Raw genomic sequence first — 18,217 nt, forward strand, 5'->3', positions numbered from 1 at the left:
AAACTACAATTAAGGCATTCTCGTATCAACCAAACGCTTATTCGTGAGTTTTGTATTTTTATTTTTAATTTCAGTTAGATATATACTAACCTTTTAAAAATTTACATTAAGTGCCGCAATTACCCTTTAATTTAAAAAAAATAATAACGATAACTAACAAACTTGTTTATTTTAATTTAGTTTATTTGTTGAAATAGGAAACCGTATTCAAAGTTGAAATGGCATTAAATCACTACACTAACCATAATGAAAAACAATATATGTTCAGTACCTAAATGTCAGTATTCAGTTATCGGTGGGGAAATACCAAGGGCATTTTGAAAAATAGGACATCACCATTATGTCATCCTTTTGGTGTTTTTTCCTTGAATGAAAGGAAAATAAATGTAAAAAGTAATAATTTAGTAGTCGGCACTCCAGTTGGAATTTTCACAACATAATGTCTAGCAGACAGTTTGACGTTGCCTGTTCTGCATATATGTATAAATAAAAAGGAAATGTTGTTCGTTCGTAATCGGATCATGTGAGAAGGTTCGGACCGAAGGTGGTCTTAAAATTTTAGCAAAATTATAATTGAGGTTTTTTAGGTAACAATAATTAATTGGACAACCAACGTCGGTCGGGTCAACTAGTATCTTAATAAAACAAAATTGATTCTTAGAAAGCAAGTCGCACTTCAATTTGTGACGGTCCTGGAGGTTTTGATACATGGTTTAAAGCTGAGGCAGATTAAAAAGAGGACCGTGCAATTAAAGTACCTACCATAAGAATTAATGTACGCGATACAAAAAAAAAGCCGAGAGATTTTAAATTAAATTATTTGGGTTTATCAAATGTGTGATCAAAACAGGTATCGAAAACAGCGAAGCTGGAACGTTATGGTAGTAGAATTATAATGAATACTTCAGAGTATTCTTTTAGGAAGAAAATACTTGTTATTTTAAAGTTTTGCTATTTTAAAACTTGTTATTTTCAGTTTTCATAGTGAAAATAAATGTGGAACGGAATTCATTCTTGAGGTTAAAGGGTTTTAAGTTGAAGTCGACGGTAACCACAGGGACGTCTTAAATTAGTCTGGGGCCCTTGGGCACACAAAAATTTGAGGCCCTTTTGGAAAGTAAAAAAAGCGAATTATAATAAAAAAAAATTACTGAGTATGACCATTTTTCAATCAAATACAGTATGATATAATATGTCATTAATTATATTAGATTGCTGCTGGTTTCATGGTTACGATTACGATAGCGGAAACCGTTATCGTGATGGCTAGATGCTGTACTTAGTAAATTAGGTAGGATGCGTTCGGAAATATTATTAATTAGTACAGTTGAAATAGGCGCAGTCATCGATATAATGGCGTAGTATATGCCTTATAAATACCTTCTGATAGGATTACTGATTTGTGAAAAAAGTGTAATATGCCCGACAAAAATGTTCTGAGAATAAATGTGTGAGAGAAATTGTCGGTCCTTCGGGGCCCCCCTGAGAATGGAGGCCCTGGGCACGGGCCCCGTGTGCCCTTATGGTAAAGACGGCATTGGGTAACCACCTTCCATCAGGTTTGGTCGTGTGCAACCAAACGAACAATAATGTACCTCCATTAATTTTGTGATTATTCATTATGAATATTTATTTTAAAAATCGTGAATGAGGATCAATGATCGGGATCTAGTAAGTTATTATGTTGTCATACGGGACATCTTTACTATCTATCTACTTTATCTATACAGCATTCCGCATATGTAGGATATGATAATTTTGTAGTAAATCTGACAATGCGGGTGCAAACTAGGTAAAAGTTGAGAATTGGGTCATTACATCGATCGCTTTACCAGTCTCGTGGTTATTTGTGATCATTTGTGGCATTGGGGACCCGAATAGAAATAAATAGGCATACTGGATCGTACCAATGCGCAACAGAGCACCACCAAGCCTTTTATAAATATAATATTTCAAGATGATATTTGCATATGCCTGTTAAAACTAAATAAAGCATAATTTGCTTAAAGTAATGGTAATTATCATAACATTTGATGACCAGGCGTCTTACTTCTTAGATTACTGACGATTTCTTTCATTTTCATTCTTCATTACGGTAGCTCATCATTTCGGTTAAGTAGTAGAAACACGGCTTAACCTGTTTTTTCCAAGGTTTTCAAGGAAATCCTGATCACGCAGGAGCAAGTAACTGTCGTCGCCCTAGACAGGTCCTTACGGATCCATCAGATCCAATAACTCTTGCATTAGATACCTTCAGCTCTTACACTAGGAGCAGGCTTAGGGATTCCGGTAACCGTAGTCGTAGAACTCGGCAAAGGGTTCGTTCGACGTGCAACATAATAATAACATAATAACCCATGCATCAGCCTACTGAGTTTCTCGCCAGATCTTCTCAGCGGGTCACGATTCAGACTCGGTAGTAGATTCATTCGTGAAGCAGCTACTCTTGAGTTGTTAGGTCTTCTTCGAAGGCGTTCGGGTAGTTGTTAGCAAATCCCACCCCTTCTGCTGAGCCTTGCTCGCCCACCTGTCCTGGTGAAACTGGAAAGGCCTCCGGGACACCAGTAATACTTCAATCACAAAAAGAAACAAGGTTTTTCACATATCCAAGCAAATTCATTGACATTGTGTTTGCTTTTCATGTTTGAACCAGAAATCGTTCGATGTCACTACGGTAAAATAAGCCGCGCCGGTTTGACAACGACCGGAACATGTGCATTAGTAATGGCCACGTATTGTGATTTGTGATTGCACCGACGAAACATTCGTGGCCTCTAATTGTTGCCTTCATGGGAATCTTTATTTCCCCGGTTACAGCGTTTCTGTGCTTAATGGTTAAAAATATTTGATATCGGAGCTTGTCTGAATAAAAGTTGCCGATGATAATAATTCAAAATGTACTTTTCTTCAATGTTGCGATAAAAAATGTAATGGCATATTTTACTTTAGACTAAGAGTACTAATAGGCAATCAGACATCAAAATCATTATAAAATATGGTTTTGGCTTGAACAGGTAAATTACATTACACGTTCACAAAAGGAAAACTGTCGTGTTCATTTGCGTAAAGTTAAAAGTTATTTGTGATTTTTTTTTAATTTTTTTTATTGCTTTGTTAGGTGGACTAGCTCACAGCCCACCTGGTGCTAAGTGGTTATCTACAACGTAAATGCGCCACCCACTTTGAGATATATGTTCTAAAGTCTCAGTATAGTTACAACGGCTGCACCACCCTTCAAACCGAAACGCATTACTGCTTCACGGCAGAAATAGGCAGGGCGGTGGTACCTACCCGTGCGGACTCAAGGGGCCCTACCACCAGTAATTACGCAAATTATAATTTTTGTGGGTTTCATTTTTATTACACGATGTTATTTCTTAACCGTGGAAGTGAATCGTGAACATTTGTTGAGTACGTATTTCATTAGAAAAATTGGTACCCGCCTGGGATTCGAACACCGGTGCATCGCTCAACAAGAATGCACCGGACTTCTTATCTTTTAGATAAGACGACCACGACGACTTCATAATGGATGTTTTGTGACCCCGGATGGTTTGGTTAGGCAAGGATCCACCGTGCTTATTTCTGCCGTGAAGCAATAATGTGTGCCGTTTTGAAGGATTGGTAGATGTCAGACTATAAAATTGAGATTTAGTCCTCGTATTTGAAGGGGGTGATGGGGTTCACGTAGTAATGTCTCCGGTGACTTGTTATTGGTAGTGAATTGTTGTTAGATTACGAGGGCGGTGTGTTTCTACAACAATAAAAAAAACTAAGGCTTACGCTATAGGCAATAGCCATAGGCAATAATAAATCCATGGAAATATAATATTTTTAACATAGTGTTCATGTTTATGGGGATCGCAATATCGCTGAAAAGTTAGGAGCTCCATTCGAATATTGTGGTAAGAACTCATCAAACATAAGTGTTTTCTAAGAGAGTTATCGCTAAAATTATAATTTGCGTAATTACTGGTGGTAGGACCTCTTGTGAGTCCGAACGGGTAGGTACCACCGCCCCGCCTATTTCTGCCGTGAAGCAGTAATGCGTTTCGGTTTGAAGGGTGGGGCAGCCGTTGTGACTATGCTGAGACCTTAGAACTATATCTCAAGGTGTGTGGCGCATTTACGTTGTAGATGTCTATGGGCTCCAGTAACCACTTAACATCAGGTGGGCTGTGAGCTCGTCCACACAGCTAAGCAATAAAAAAATAATAATAATAATAATAATAATGGACGATGACGATAAGTTGCTGACAAAGACGAAATATAGTAAGGTAAGTATGCCTACATTTTATCATTAGTTGGCATGTCAAAATCCTTTGCACGTTTAGTTCACGGCCGTGAGTTTTGTAAACAAAAGTAAACTGATCATATGATTTTAAGTCATAACAGAACAATTAACAAAAACTTGTATGCCTAAATGGAAATCACACCAATTCGGTACTGGTTATGTAAAAAAAAAATGGAAAAAATATTGCTACTTCCGTGTAGTAAAGTAGAGTTATTGATATGAAGATATAAAAAAAGAGTGACCACAGTGATCAGGTTTTGTTAAAAAATTACACGGTCATCATTATTTATGAATTTTTTTATTCTGCTGGCATGTGAGTGCTAAATATTTGCAAGAGTTATTTGCTAGGCCTTGATAGGAATAGCCAAAAACGAATCAGGTCTTCAAATTTGTATGTGTAGTAAACAGTGATTTTTATGTATATGTTAACGGAAATGTATGTAATCCGTCATTGTATACAATTCCTAGGAAATGTATGTAATTCCTAAAATCGCACGGAAATGTGTGAAATAAATTATATTATACTTACACATTACACATTTCCTAGGAAATCTATACATTTCCTAAATAGCAATTGGAAATGTAAAACATTTAAGATATTGGTGGGTACGCGGGGACAGCGGGACGAGTCTTGCACTACGGTCAGTTGCCAACTTACAATCCACTGGAACCGGCCAGGGATTTAAGAAGTGCCTTTGCAAGAAAAACTGCTACATCAAGATGTCTGTGTTTTAAAAATAAAGTATTATGTACTTCCAAATGCCATTCGAGCTTATCCTGCAAAAATAAATAGCTATATGGACTGACAAAGTATTATAACATAAAGATTTACTTTTATACTTTGACATTTATAATTACTTAATTATCAGACTGATTACTTGCCAAATGAAAATTTGATTTTATAAGAATAAATATAAGTTGATTTTGTGATACGTTAAAAGTTAATAGATAGTTGATTTTAGAAGTTTTAATTAGTAAGATAATATGAATATATTATTATTATTTTACGGTATGACTGTTACCCGATTGTCTCAATAAGTGTTATAATAAAAAAATATTATTAACAACGTGTTTTATTACAGAAAGCATATACTTTATACATTTCCTAATACGATATTGGAATTATATACATTTCCTAGGATATCTATGCATTAAATAGTTTTTCAAACAATATTTTATACATTTCCTAAATAGTATCGGAATTGTACACATTTCCTAGGATTTGTATACAATTCCTTGATTTCATACATTTCCGGTAACATATACGTGTACCTATTAATGAAATCCTTCAATTTTGCCAGAATTGTTTTACAAAAATGTACTGTAATGATTGCGTTCAAAATAAAATCACTGTTGAGTATTGACTTCGGTCATTTACCTAGACAAGAGTTTGACAAAAAATAATAACAAAAAGTACTATAATCATAGGATAAACAGAATAAGTTACCTATTATGTAAGCTGGTAGTACGACCTCTTGTGAGTCCGCACGGGTAGGCACCACCACCCCGCCTATTTCTGCCGTGAAGCAGTAATGCGTTTCGGTTTGAAGGGTGGGACAGCCGTTGTAACTATACGTGGATGGCGCATTTGCGTTGTAGATGTTTATGGGCTCCAGTAACCACTTAACACCAGGTGGGCTGTGAGCTCGTCCACCCATCCAAGCACGAAATCTTGTCATTTTATCGTACATATTGCGATGGTTTCATATTTGATTTAAATTCTTTTGCTATTTAGCCTAAAGCTAAGCATCATGTTCAGCCAGGTCGGTCGTATGTACCGGGTACGGTGGGACCCTTCATCGTTTTCCGGTCGTGCGTGGTGTTCCGCAGGGGTCGGTTCTCGGCCCCCTCTTGTGGAATATCGGGTACGACTGGGTGCTGAGGGGCGCCCTCCTCCCAGGCCTCCGCGTTATTTGTTACGCGGACGACACTTTGGTCGTGGCCCGGGGGGATGATTATAGAGAGTCTGCCCGTCTCGCCACAGCGGGAGTGGCCCTCGTCGTCGGAAGGATAAAGAGGCTGGGTCTCGACGTGGCGCTCAGTAAATCCGAGGCTCTGTGGTTTCACGGGCCGCGGAGGGCGCCACCCGTTGACGCCCACATCGTGGTTGGAGGCGTCCGGATAGAGGTCGGGGTGCAGTTAAAGTACCTCGGCCTCGTGTTGGACAGCCGGTAGGCTTTTCGTGCTCACTTTGCGGAGCTGGTCCCTCGATTGATGAGGACGGCCGGTTCTTTGAGCCGGCTGCTCCCGAATATTGGGGGACCGGATCAGGTTGTGCGCCGCCTCTACGCGGGGGTGGTGCGATCGATGGCCCTGTACGGTGCACCTGTGTGGGCTGAGCCGCGCAACCGGGCCACTATGGCTCGGTTCCTGCGCCGGCCGCAGCGCACCGTTGCCATCAGGGTCATCCGCGGATATCGTACCGTCTCCTTCGAGGCTGCGTGTGTGTTGGCGGGGACGCCGGCATGGGAGCTGGAGGCGGAGTCACTCGCTGCTGACTATCGGTGGCGCAGCGAGCTTCGTGCTCGGGGCGTGGCGCGTCTCCCCGAAAGTGAGCTGCGGGCGCGGAAGGCCCATTCTCGGCGGTCCGTGCTCGAGTCGTGGTCGAGGCGATTGGCCAACCCCACGTGGGGGCTACGGGCCGTCGAGGCGGTTTACCCAGTCTTTGATGAATGGGTGAATCGTGGCGAAGGACGTCTCACCTTTCGTCTGGTGCACCTTTCGACCGGGCACGGATGCTTCGGGAAGTACCTGCGCCGGATAGGGGCTGAGCCGACGACGAGGTGTCACCATTGTGGACACGACCTGGACACGGCGGAGCATACGCTCGCTGTCTGCCTCGCTTGGGAGGTGCAGCGCCGTGTCCTGGTCGCAAAGATAGGACCTGACTTGTCGCTGCCTGGCGTCGTGGCATCGATGCTTGGCGGCGATGAGTCCTGGAAGGCTATGCTCGACTTCTGCGAGTGCACCATCTCGCAGAAGGAGGCGGTAGGGCGAGTGAGGCAAAGCTCTCCTCACTACGCAGAAACCCGCCGCCGCCAAGCAGGGGGTCGGGACCGGGGTCGTATCCGTGACCTGGCCCCCTAAGAGCTAGGGGTCCCACCCGTTTTGTGCGGGGAGAGACCCAGACGTGGGGTGGCGTGCTTTGCACGCTCACCCGCAGTAGGAAGCCGGGTGATGGTAGACCGCGTTCCCCCGACCGCTCTGGGGGAAGGTGTAAAGCGTCGCCATCAAAGCGGGCTCTCGGCCCGCTGAACGAGGGAACCGGTGGTCGTGTCGCTGGCGGCCGCCGGTCCGGCGTCCGTGGGACGGTGGGATGGATGTAATGTGCTCTGCGTCAACCCTGTCCCACCGTTTCAATAGCCCCGACTGGGCTCCGGCCCGGTCCGAGGTAGGGCGCCGGTTGTGAGCGGCAGGAGTTTTTAGTGAGGTTCAACTCCCACATACCCCACCTGCCGCGCGGGTGGGGATCCGGCGATTTTCTCATGTGGAAAAAAAAAAAGCATCATGTTCAAATTTTATCCTTCCGCTGGTGCTTTCACGTTATCTACTCATCTTTTCATGTCATGCGATGCTGAGGTTTGAATCTTTTACTAGGTAATGACCTCAATGTTGACGGAACAGTATCAGGTAATAAAATACCGCTAAATTAATTACTCAAGATACTTGTGGGATTCGAACACCGCGATAGGTACATTGTATGACGACTTCTTCACAATGAAGTTTGAATTTCATTAATACCGACATTTTCAGGTTTCAATAAAAAATTACTTGTGTGTTCTATCCGCCTATCCTCGTGGCCATTTGAATGTATCATGCATTGTTGACAGGAGCGATATATTTTGACGCTTACACAGTTTTACAGCAGTTTTACAGCTTTACTGGTGGTAGGACCTCTTATGAGTCTGCGCGGGTAGGTACCACCGCCCTGCTTATTTCTGCCGTGAAGCAGTAATGCGTTTCGGTTAGAAGGGTGGGGCAGCCGTTGTAACTATACTTGAGACCTTAGAACTTGTATCTCAAGGTGGGTGGCGCATTTACGTTGTAGATGTCTATGGGCTCCAGTAACCACTAAACAGCAGGTGGGCTGTGAGCTCGTCCACCCATCTAAGCAATAAATAAATAAAATCATCATCCAGGTAAATATACAGTACTTTGAATTGATATAGTATACAATCATCTCATACAGACTGCGTTAGTTTGACGCGGTCCGCGGTAACAAACTCACCTGCAACGCGCGCTCATCTTCATTTACCATTTATTAGTGTGAGTGACAAAATTTATACAGGTTCGTATATTTTTATTTAATTTTTTTTTATTTGATCGTAATGTATATTTTTAAAGAATAAATACGTAAAGCAACCCTTAAGAAATGTGGACAGAAAAACGAGAATTGTTATAATTATTTATTAAATACAATATGATTTTAAAATCACATTATTTTATCGTTTACCAATTCGGTTTTTAATACACTTTTATTAACTTCAGATGTGTGTATGTTAGTATGTAACAGAATCTTTGAACATGATTTTGACCCCCTTCAAAACGTCGGATTAACTCGAAATTTGGTATACTTATTAAGGACCGATGACAATTCAGTTTAAAAAAGTATTGAAAAAATTTAAAGTCAACCAAAAAATGAAAAATAAATAATAGTTAAAAAAAACTAACAAAATACGTTTTTATAGAAAATCCAACTAAAAAATAGAAAATAAATTTGAATTAAAAATAGTGTAAGAAAAAATGATTTTATTGTAAAAGAATATATTTTTTTCGTAAATTTTCAATTTTTAGTTGGATTTTCTATAAAAGCGTATTTTGTTAGTTTTTTTAAACTATTATTTTCAACTCTTTTATGCGTAAGCAACTATTCACCCTGTGGTTGAAATTTGAACATAATTACCTACAGCTTAAGAATCGTTTTTTGTATTACGTTTTCTCTTTGGTTGTGTTATTGACATTTGATTCTTGTAGAGGTGGAAAAAATACATTTTCAAACTTTTTTGAAAACTGTAAAACGGCTTAACAAAAAGAAAACAATCTCGATTGATATGCAGAGGAGAACAAGGTATTACACAGCTTCGCATATTATTACGTATAAACGGGTGGGCTATAAATACTATACAAAAAATTATAATAATATAAATAATGAAATACGTGACAATTGTCTCTGTTGTTTTTTTTTAAGTATATAACTTTTCTGTAAGAGTTGTTAAGATGTGTAATTAGCATTTCAATGCTCTTAAAAAGGTGACTCTTGAAAGACGGCCACTATAGCTGTAAACCACTTACTATAAAGTTGTAAGACGAACATATTAAATTCATCTGAAAGCGCAAACCAGCTAATAAATGTATGATAATGTACAAAATTATTTTGTCGAAATGAAGTAATATCATAAACTTGAAGATAGAGTAAAGTAAGATACGATGTAACGATATTTATGTATCTATATACATATATAAAAATGAATTGCTGTTCGTTAGTCTCGCTAAAACTCGTGAACGGCTGAACCGATTTGGCTAATTTTGGTCTTGAATTATTTGTGGAAGTTCAGAGAAGGTTTAAAAGGTAGATAAATATGAAAATGCTCGGAATTAAATAAAAATAACAATTTTGTTTATACAAAAGTTTAGGTCTTTTATTTATCGATTGAGGCACTACGAAGTCTGCCGGGTCAGCTAGTACTTTATAAAGTATGCATTAAAGTTATTATGGAGGTGGCAGTTTTTAGATGTAGGATGGTTAAGTTACGTACGTTTTGGTTGGGGAGTCGCGACGAGTTCATTCATTTTTCATAAACAATTATAATTTATTTATCATATAGAATATTATTGAATAGAGACGAGAAGGAAATGTTTGCACGATTTACAATCAGTCAATGTATGGGCTAAATTTTTCAATGGTAGCAGCAACAAAGTCGGAGATACGCGTTTTAAGAAGTCGTAAATAGTTATGATAACTGGAAGTGACACTAACCTCTTGGCAACATACGAAAAATGAGCAAAAAAATAGGGGATTCATAATTCCCGTATGTGTTTCTTGCTATATATTTGGATTTTGTCCCTTCTAGACTAGATACCTAGAATAGCATCATACTATCTCTTTCTCTAGGGGCTGTAAAAAGCGATTACTGTATTTACTGAAAAAAAAGCCTAATCCTAATTGATTTTTTGAATACTAACCGAACAAGACCTACTATCACGTCAACTTTTTGTAACTTTTGGTTTTTACTATGCTTGAACTTTTTAGACTATGTTTTGCTTACTTATGTACATATATACATGATTAATACAAGCAAACAAAATCATAACTGTAGATGAAACAGCCAATTTCTTAAAGTAGGTACCTAACTAGTTTTCTGTATTTGAGCTTGCATTCCTAATGTTTCATATTTGTTTGGATAAATAAATAACTGGTTCTGATGGTAATGCCTTTGTTCGAAGTGTTCGAAGTTTAATAACCTTCTCATTTTTATAACTGTAAGGGATATTTGCATCGTTTTAAAATTCTGGTTTTCAGATTAATTCTCAAGAAGAAGAACTTAAAATTTATTATAAATTTTAGGTTCGTAATTTATTTGTTATCAATAGATCTTTTCAGTAAGACAAGAAAAAAAAGTTTACAGGAAATTAATACTTAGATAATTAATTAATTAATTTATATTTTAAATCTTTCGGTGGTTTTCAATATGTTAGTCACGGGGCAGATATGCAACACAGATTCAAGTTATGCAAAGTCAATAGTGAAACCCGTCCTATTGTTAATGGTATTGTAAAACATCGGAACTTCAAATCAGAAGGTATGACTGCTCCGCGGCAGAAATAGGCAGGATAGTAGTATATACACGTGTGGACTTAGACTTATCATGGTGGATGCCCGTTGGTCATTGCAGTAGCCTGGTATAGTATACAGAAAACGCTGCTATCCATTTTCCGGTGAATCTCTTAGACCTCTATTACAACGATTTTCATGACTACTTCGCGGTAGTAATGAACAGATTTACAGTACTTACACGTTCGGCTTATTAATATGTCCTATTTCTAGTAGTTCGTCCAGGACCGGATTTAAACTTAATGCCGCTCCTGGGCACCAGAATTTTTTTTACTTAAACTTATAGTTTATATATTTTATTTTTCAAAATTAAAATGACTAATTTATTGCAGTAACTTTATTAAGTATATAGTCTAAGAACATAAATAAATATTTGTCTTTTTTTTCAAGCAATTATAATTTTTTTTACTTTCAAATTTTTGCCGCCCTAAGCACTTGCCCCGACTGCTCCTAGTGTAAATCCACTGCTGAATGTGTCCTACATTTAATATAATTTGCATAATTTAATACGAGTATGTACTTGTCCAACATAATTTACAAAAAGTACAACACAAAATACAAAAAGAAGTTACGTGCTGAGTTGAACTTTCTAATTTTTTTTTAGGTCGAATTGTAACATTGGAAACCATTGATGGTTTTTACATTTTTTTACAGGTATCTTTTTTGAAGACAGAAGATGATACGAGCAGCAGAGGTTTGTAATATTAAAGTGTGTCAATGAAAACTAATTAGTTAAAAGTATTTAGCTGTTATAGTGTCGCCCTTCAATGCAGAGTAAGGCGGGTGGCCGTATTCACATTGTGATTTCGATGGGCTCTGATAAACACTAATTAACAGGTGAGCTGAGCTCGCCCTTGTGTTAGTCACGAATTGACCAATACTGACATAATTAAAAGTACTTTTACGGTTTGATCCCGCTTTTTTTTATTCATCATCATTATCCTGCCTTTCTCCCAGTCACCTGGGGTCGGCGCAATACGTTTTCTCCTTCCATACTCTTCTATCATATACCATTTCTTCGCTCACTCCCTTCTTACCCATATCGTCTTTCACGCAATCCATCCATTTCTTCTTAGATCTACCTCTTCCACATTCACAGTTAACACTCTCTTACCAACCTCATTTTCAGTTCGTCTCATCACATGTCCATACCATCCCAAACGCGCACTTCTCAGCTTCTCTGTCATAGGTGCCACTTTCAGACTTCCTCTAACATATTCATTCCGTATTCTATCCATTCTCGTTACTACTATAAGGAGAATTGGTGATTTATGCCTGAAAATATCTGGGGGTGTTCTTTTATATGTATGTATATCGGAAGCACGTTTACAAATAAATTAACTGCTACTTCACTCACACGCACGCGACCTCGCCTAAGGTGACAAGTCATGCCGGAATTATTATACACAAATCGGTGACAACGCCGTATCGCCATGATGTGGCAAAATTTGTACTTTTTATTGACAGTTTTGTAGTAGTTAAACTAATCTAACATCTAATTGTTTGAGATGATGCCATCATCTCGTTTCTACCATCGCACCGGAGTAGAGTTCATCCATACTACCTGGTGCCACTGCGTTCATCCACAGTACGTTTCCAGAGATCTTTTTTGCCACGTACCATCCGGTTTTGGAATGAACTCCCCTCCACGGTGTTTCCTGAGTGCTATGACATATCCTTCTTCAAACGAGGCTTGTGGAGAGTACTTAACGGTAGGCAGAGGGTTGGCTCTGCCCCTGGCATTGCTGAAGTCCATGGGCGACGGTAACCACTCACCATCAGGTGGGCCGTATGCTCATTTGCCTGCAAGGGCAATAAAAATAATAATTTTAATAACAATTACGGGTCGTCGTGTGTACGGGACACGGACGGCCACGAGGAAAATCCCTTTACCCGGACAGAAACTCTTTATCCAATGGGGCAGGGATGATGATTTTGCTGGATAATACTTAGACGAGAACAGTTTGTGGAATCATATTTGATAGTTTTTGGCAGGCTGGCATTGCTCCGGCTCACAGAGCCAGCTTAAGGCGTTAAGTATGCTACTTCCAACTTGGGCTCTCTTTGTCGCGAAGCTCGGGAATGAGAGGGGATGAAAACTCTACCCAGAAAAAAGTCACGGGAGGGAATAGCGAAGGGTTGCAAATGGGGGAACCCCATAGGCAACCTAAGGCGAGAGGCACTTGTTATGTGTACTCCCGCACCACTTAAGGTTGGACCACACTACCGCAAGCTAGACGAAGGAGCCAGGAGCTCCCTTCTATATTCTCGAGGTGTTCCTAGGGGTCGCTTACAGCCCGCTCGTGTACTACACTTCCGACGGCCCGACGTCTAAGTTACTCTGCGACACCGCGCAAGAATATTTTTTCTAATTATCCACACCTGCGTGCATTCTATTGATCCTCTTTGTGTAGTTCAGTGAGTTACAAGAACCAAGGATAATAGGACAATTCAGTTTTTCTAATTACATCACGAAGTCACCATTATATATTGCGTGACTGTAAAATCAGGCTAACAAGGAAATACACGTCATTTCATTCCTGATCGTGATATGTTCATTCTTCACTTTAATAGTACGGGTTTTTTATTGCATAAATGGTTGAACGGGCATCATGCTCACCTGGTGTTAAGTGGTTATTCTATCAACAACGTTAATGCCGCCACCCACCTTAAGGCATGAATCCCATCTTGACAATGAAAACTCAGTTTTATCGTACAATGATGACCCTACTCTTTGAGTCGGAATGCATTACTGCTACGCGGTAGAAATAGGCAGGGTGGTAGTACCTATCCATGTGGACTCACAAGATGCTCTATCGTCAGTAACAAAAACACAGATTTCAATGGATAAGTTTAGGTGAAGCATTGTTATGTTTTATTGATCAAAACTAAACCAGCTTAAGCACCTGGTGGTATGTGCTTATCGTGGCTCATGTATAGTGGTACTAGAGGCATGGCTGCGCCGCTACCTATCATACTGTCGCTTTTCAAAATATGTTTGAAGAAAAACACAACAAAGCCGTAAAGACAAAAGACAAAGTAAAATAATAATTATTAAAATAATATGCAAAGATTAACTATCTATAAAAATAAAATCACCTATTAGATGTTACGACAGTAATTCATTGTGATGTAAATATAACTACTAACATAGGTTTAAGTCTTATTAACAATTTATATGAGTCATGGTTACTTGCAATAAAAACATTATTATTATTATTATTATTATACATATTACTTGATAGAAAATACCACATCGTCAAAGAAAAACCTAAGTTAGTCCTGTTATAATTTTAAACAACCGTGAAGCAACTGCGAACAACTCTATTGTCAGTCTAGTGATTAAGTTTTCAAGATTTTTTTTCTTTTTTTTCTATTGCCTAGATGGGTGGACGAGCTCACAGCTCACCTGGTGTTAAGTGGTTACTGGAGCCCATAGACATCTACAACGTAAATGCGCCACCCACCTTGAGATATAAGTTCTAGGGTCTCAAGTATAGTTACAGTTACAGTTATAGATACAAGTATAGTTACAGATATAGATAGATTTTCGGTAGGTAGTGGCTTAGCTCTGGCCCTGGTATTGATGACGTTCATGGTTCATGGTCTTAAGCTCGTCTCCCTGCAAGGGCAATAAAAAATATAGTCTGGTGTGACAAATTATCTTACGGATCAGCTTACGGCTTCTAAGTCATAATTTTTAATCTGTTTGGTAATCGAAATTGTCATTGACGAGGACTATTGTATATTTTTTTATGGAAATTTAATCTAATATTAATATTAATATAAACTAATATAAATAATATAAATTAATATTAATCATAATTATTATAATTTATATTCTTGTTTTTTTCTATGTAGCTTCCTTAATTTATGTTGTTTTCGACCTCAGAATCAAATCTAATACTTAAATAACTTAGAGTTTTGCGTACTATAAAACTGAGACTAAACACTCAAATTGGGAGGCGGCATTACGTTGTTACGTCTATGAGCTCCGGTAACCACTTAAAACCAGGTGACCCGTAAACTCATCCACCCATCTAAGCAATAATAAATAAGTTTTTTACTGGTAGTAGGACCTCTTGAGAGTCCGCGCGGGTAGGTACCACCACCCTGCCTATTTCTGCCGTGAATCAGCAATGCGTTTCGGTTTAAAGGGTGGGGCAGCCGTTGTCACTATACCTGAGACCTTAGAACTTATATCTCAAGGTGGGTGGAGCATTTACGTCGTTGATGTCTATGGGCTCTAGTAACCACTTAACACCAGGTGCGCTGTGAGCTCGTCCACCCATCTAAGCAATAAAAAAAAATAGTTCACATTCTAATGTGAACTTTATTTGTTTACCATTCATTGTTAATACACAAAATGCAATTCAACAAATTAATCTATTATCTTAGGCATGCGCATGCCCCATCGAAGAGGTGGGGCCAGCAATGGCAGTGTCTTGTCCGGGTCAATTCCTACTCTTCATGAGTATATTGGAGTCATTCATCAATGGGCGCTGTGATTTAGCAGACCCTTGCAACAGAATCAAGAGCAGAGATCAACTTGATGATAGCTACGACTTTGTTGTCGTGGGCGGTGGGACAGCTGGTGCAGTGGTGGCTGCAAGACTCTCGGAGAATCCTCAATGGAAGGTAATTTATTTTCAATCCAGACTCAGCAATTAATGTTTTATACCCGAAGATAAAGTGCCTGACAAATTCGAGTCCAGTGATGCACAGACATGCAAGATGATTTTTATTACTCTAAATCAGATAATCTCAAGGTCAACCTAATGTCATGTAGTTACCGGACCTTACAAACATTTAATGGTAGCGTTAGTGATACAAAATTAAACTTAATAGTTATTTGTTCGAACCTTGTGACCGTAAAGAATTTTCTTTCGACGAACATTGGTTCAACAATTTTTTTTTATATATATTTAGATGTTATATACGATGCGGAATTCAATCCACGCCTTTACGCACCTAGATCCGAATCTACGGCTTTCCGAATGGGAGGAATGCGGGACGTTGCTGGGTAATTAGTGCGCTGTGCTCTAGGTAAAAAATAAGGCTTAACAGCTTAGGTCTCCAGACTGTGTGTTTTATTACAACTAATATGATCATTGATCAAGCGAAGTTCCGTCGATTGTGTTCGCATGTGCAGTTTATTCTCTTTAATGTACAAATTCGAAACAGTCTTAAAGTACAAGGACAATGCCCATTTTCTATGGGCGTTTGGGCCCCTAAAAAAAGTTGTCGCGTCATGATGGTTTTAACTTATTTTGACAGACAAAGAAATATCGTTTCATATTCGGAAAACTATTTTTATATTCTCACCCAGGTTTAAGAGAAATCTGTTTTTTTTCTGCAGCTAAAATTAAGTTGTTAATTGTTTTTTTCGAAATCAATAATCGCTTTTATCATTATTTACAGTATTAAATAAGTTAATTGTGGTTAATGTTGCTAGAAATAAGCCCTTACGTACATTTTATTATTATTATATCCTCATAATAATAATAAAATGAAATAAAAATCCGGAAGCCAACAACGATATTGTTAATTATTGTTGTTGTTGTTTTTAAATTCGCCAATAAGCATGCAAAGAGCGTAGCCTATACAGCCTAGTCTGTCGTAGTTATATTGTTTATGTCAATAAAAAGCCGGTGTATCTCTTTTTATTGCTTTTTGGGAGTTTTGACGTCAACTCGATGAATAGCTCATTGGGTGAGCATGAATTTCCGCAGACCTTTTATCTTGAAAAAAAAAAAAAAAAAAACAGTTACTGCTATGTTAGCCACAGTTTTATTCCAATGCCTCAATAATGGTAAACAACGATTATTGAAGCTTAATACACAAAACAACGCCCAATTTATATATTATACCGCACAATAAACTATTAAAACAACATTAAAATAAAACTTCAAGTGACGCTTCACTCGGGTTGCTGCCAAAACTCTCTGATCATATAAAATAAGAATAGAGTAATGGTAGGCCATTGAGATGTTTACTAACGGAATCATTAATATCTAAAAATATTAAATAAAATAACTCATGGTTTTAAGTAATAATTATTATTACAATATATAAATATTGAATTGAACAAAAATAAACTAAAAAGTATGTGAATTATAACCATTAGTTTTTTTTTTTTTTTGTTGTTCAAGTCACAGACAACTCTCGTTTGGCAGCATATAGGTTTACTATAAGGCTGTATGGGCTAAGCCCTTTGCCTATTGGCGAATTTAAAAACTATGGCACTAAGTTTTGGGATGTTATCAAATAAATAAATAATTTTTTTGTAAAACAATGCCAGGGCGAAAGAAATGTTGATACGTAAACTAAACAACGTAAAAAAATAAGGCATAGTTTTTCAAGTACAAATAGTTTTGACATAAAGTTGGCCCACTTTTGGGCATTGTCCTTTAGTAGTTGACTATAACACGTTCGACTAAGTGGTATGAGTAACGTGAACATTTTTTTTCGTGTCAAAGCGGGACGCCTACGGAATTTCGTTTACAAATAAGGGGGCGTCCATAAATTACATGAGGTGTTTTTTTAATTTTCCGCCCCTCCCTCCCCCCTAGTGAGATGTCGTGAGATTTTATTCAACCCCCTCCCCCATCTCCCAATCTCACGTGAGATTTTTCAAAATGTGAGTTTCTTTCGTAAATGCGTTGGATTGTTATTGTAAAAAGAAAAAACAAATTTGCTTCGTGCTTTTATTTACGAACAGTTATGACTAGTAATCAATGTTGCTGAGAGTAATATTGAGATTATAAGTGTAATAAAAATTTAACAATAGAATACTTAAATCGTAACTACTGTGATTAAAAAAAGAATATCTACTCTAATTCAGTCCATGGAGAAACATGCACGGTCTCAAGAGAGACTAGTGGAACCAACAAGTCCATATGATTTTCAGTAAAATCATCTGATCCTTCAACTTCGTTCTGATCTAGCCACTCTAAGCCATTGGCACTTGCACAAAGTAACTCATTAGGTCGTCTTGTGACAGTCCGTGAGGGTCGTACTTTGCGGAACATACGCGCTTGCTTAGCTGGTACAATGTGGGCTTATCGCCTGTGCTCTGCAGCTCTTTTGCT

At 38.5% G+C, this 18,217-nt stretch overlaps 1 protein-coding gene across 1 annotated transcript in view; it reads left to right on the plus strand.

Moving 5' to 3' along the window:
- Positions 1 to 8,441: 8,441 nt before the first annotated feature.
- Positions 8,442 to 18,217, plus strand: part of LOC101739464 (glucose dehydrogenase [FAD, quinone]) — a 28,296-nt gene continuing 18,520 nt past the window's right edge. Inside the window, exons 1-3 of the mRNA XM_062672995.1 lie at positions 8,442 to 8,582; positions 11,781 to 11,820; positions 15,525 to 15,764. Coding sequence (XP_062528979.1) covers positions 11,803 to 11,820; positions 15,525 to 15,764 — 258 coding nt within the window. The 5' untranslated portion in view covers positions 8,442 to 8,582; positions 11,781 to 11,802. The remainder of the gene's footprint in view (positions 8,583 to 11,780; positions 11,821 to 15,524; positions 15,765 to 18,217) is intronic.

Source organism: Bombyx mori, chromosome 16 (genome assembly GCF_030269925.1).
Source record: "Bombyx mori chromosome 16, ASM3026992v2".
In the NCBI taxonomy this organism is placed as follows: Eukaryota; Metazoa; Arthropoda; class Insecta; order Lepidoptera; family Bombycidae; genus Bombyx; species Bombyx mori.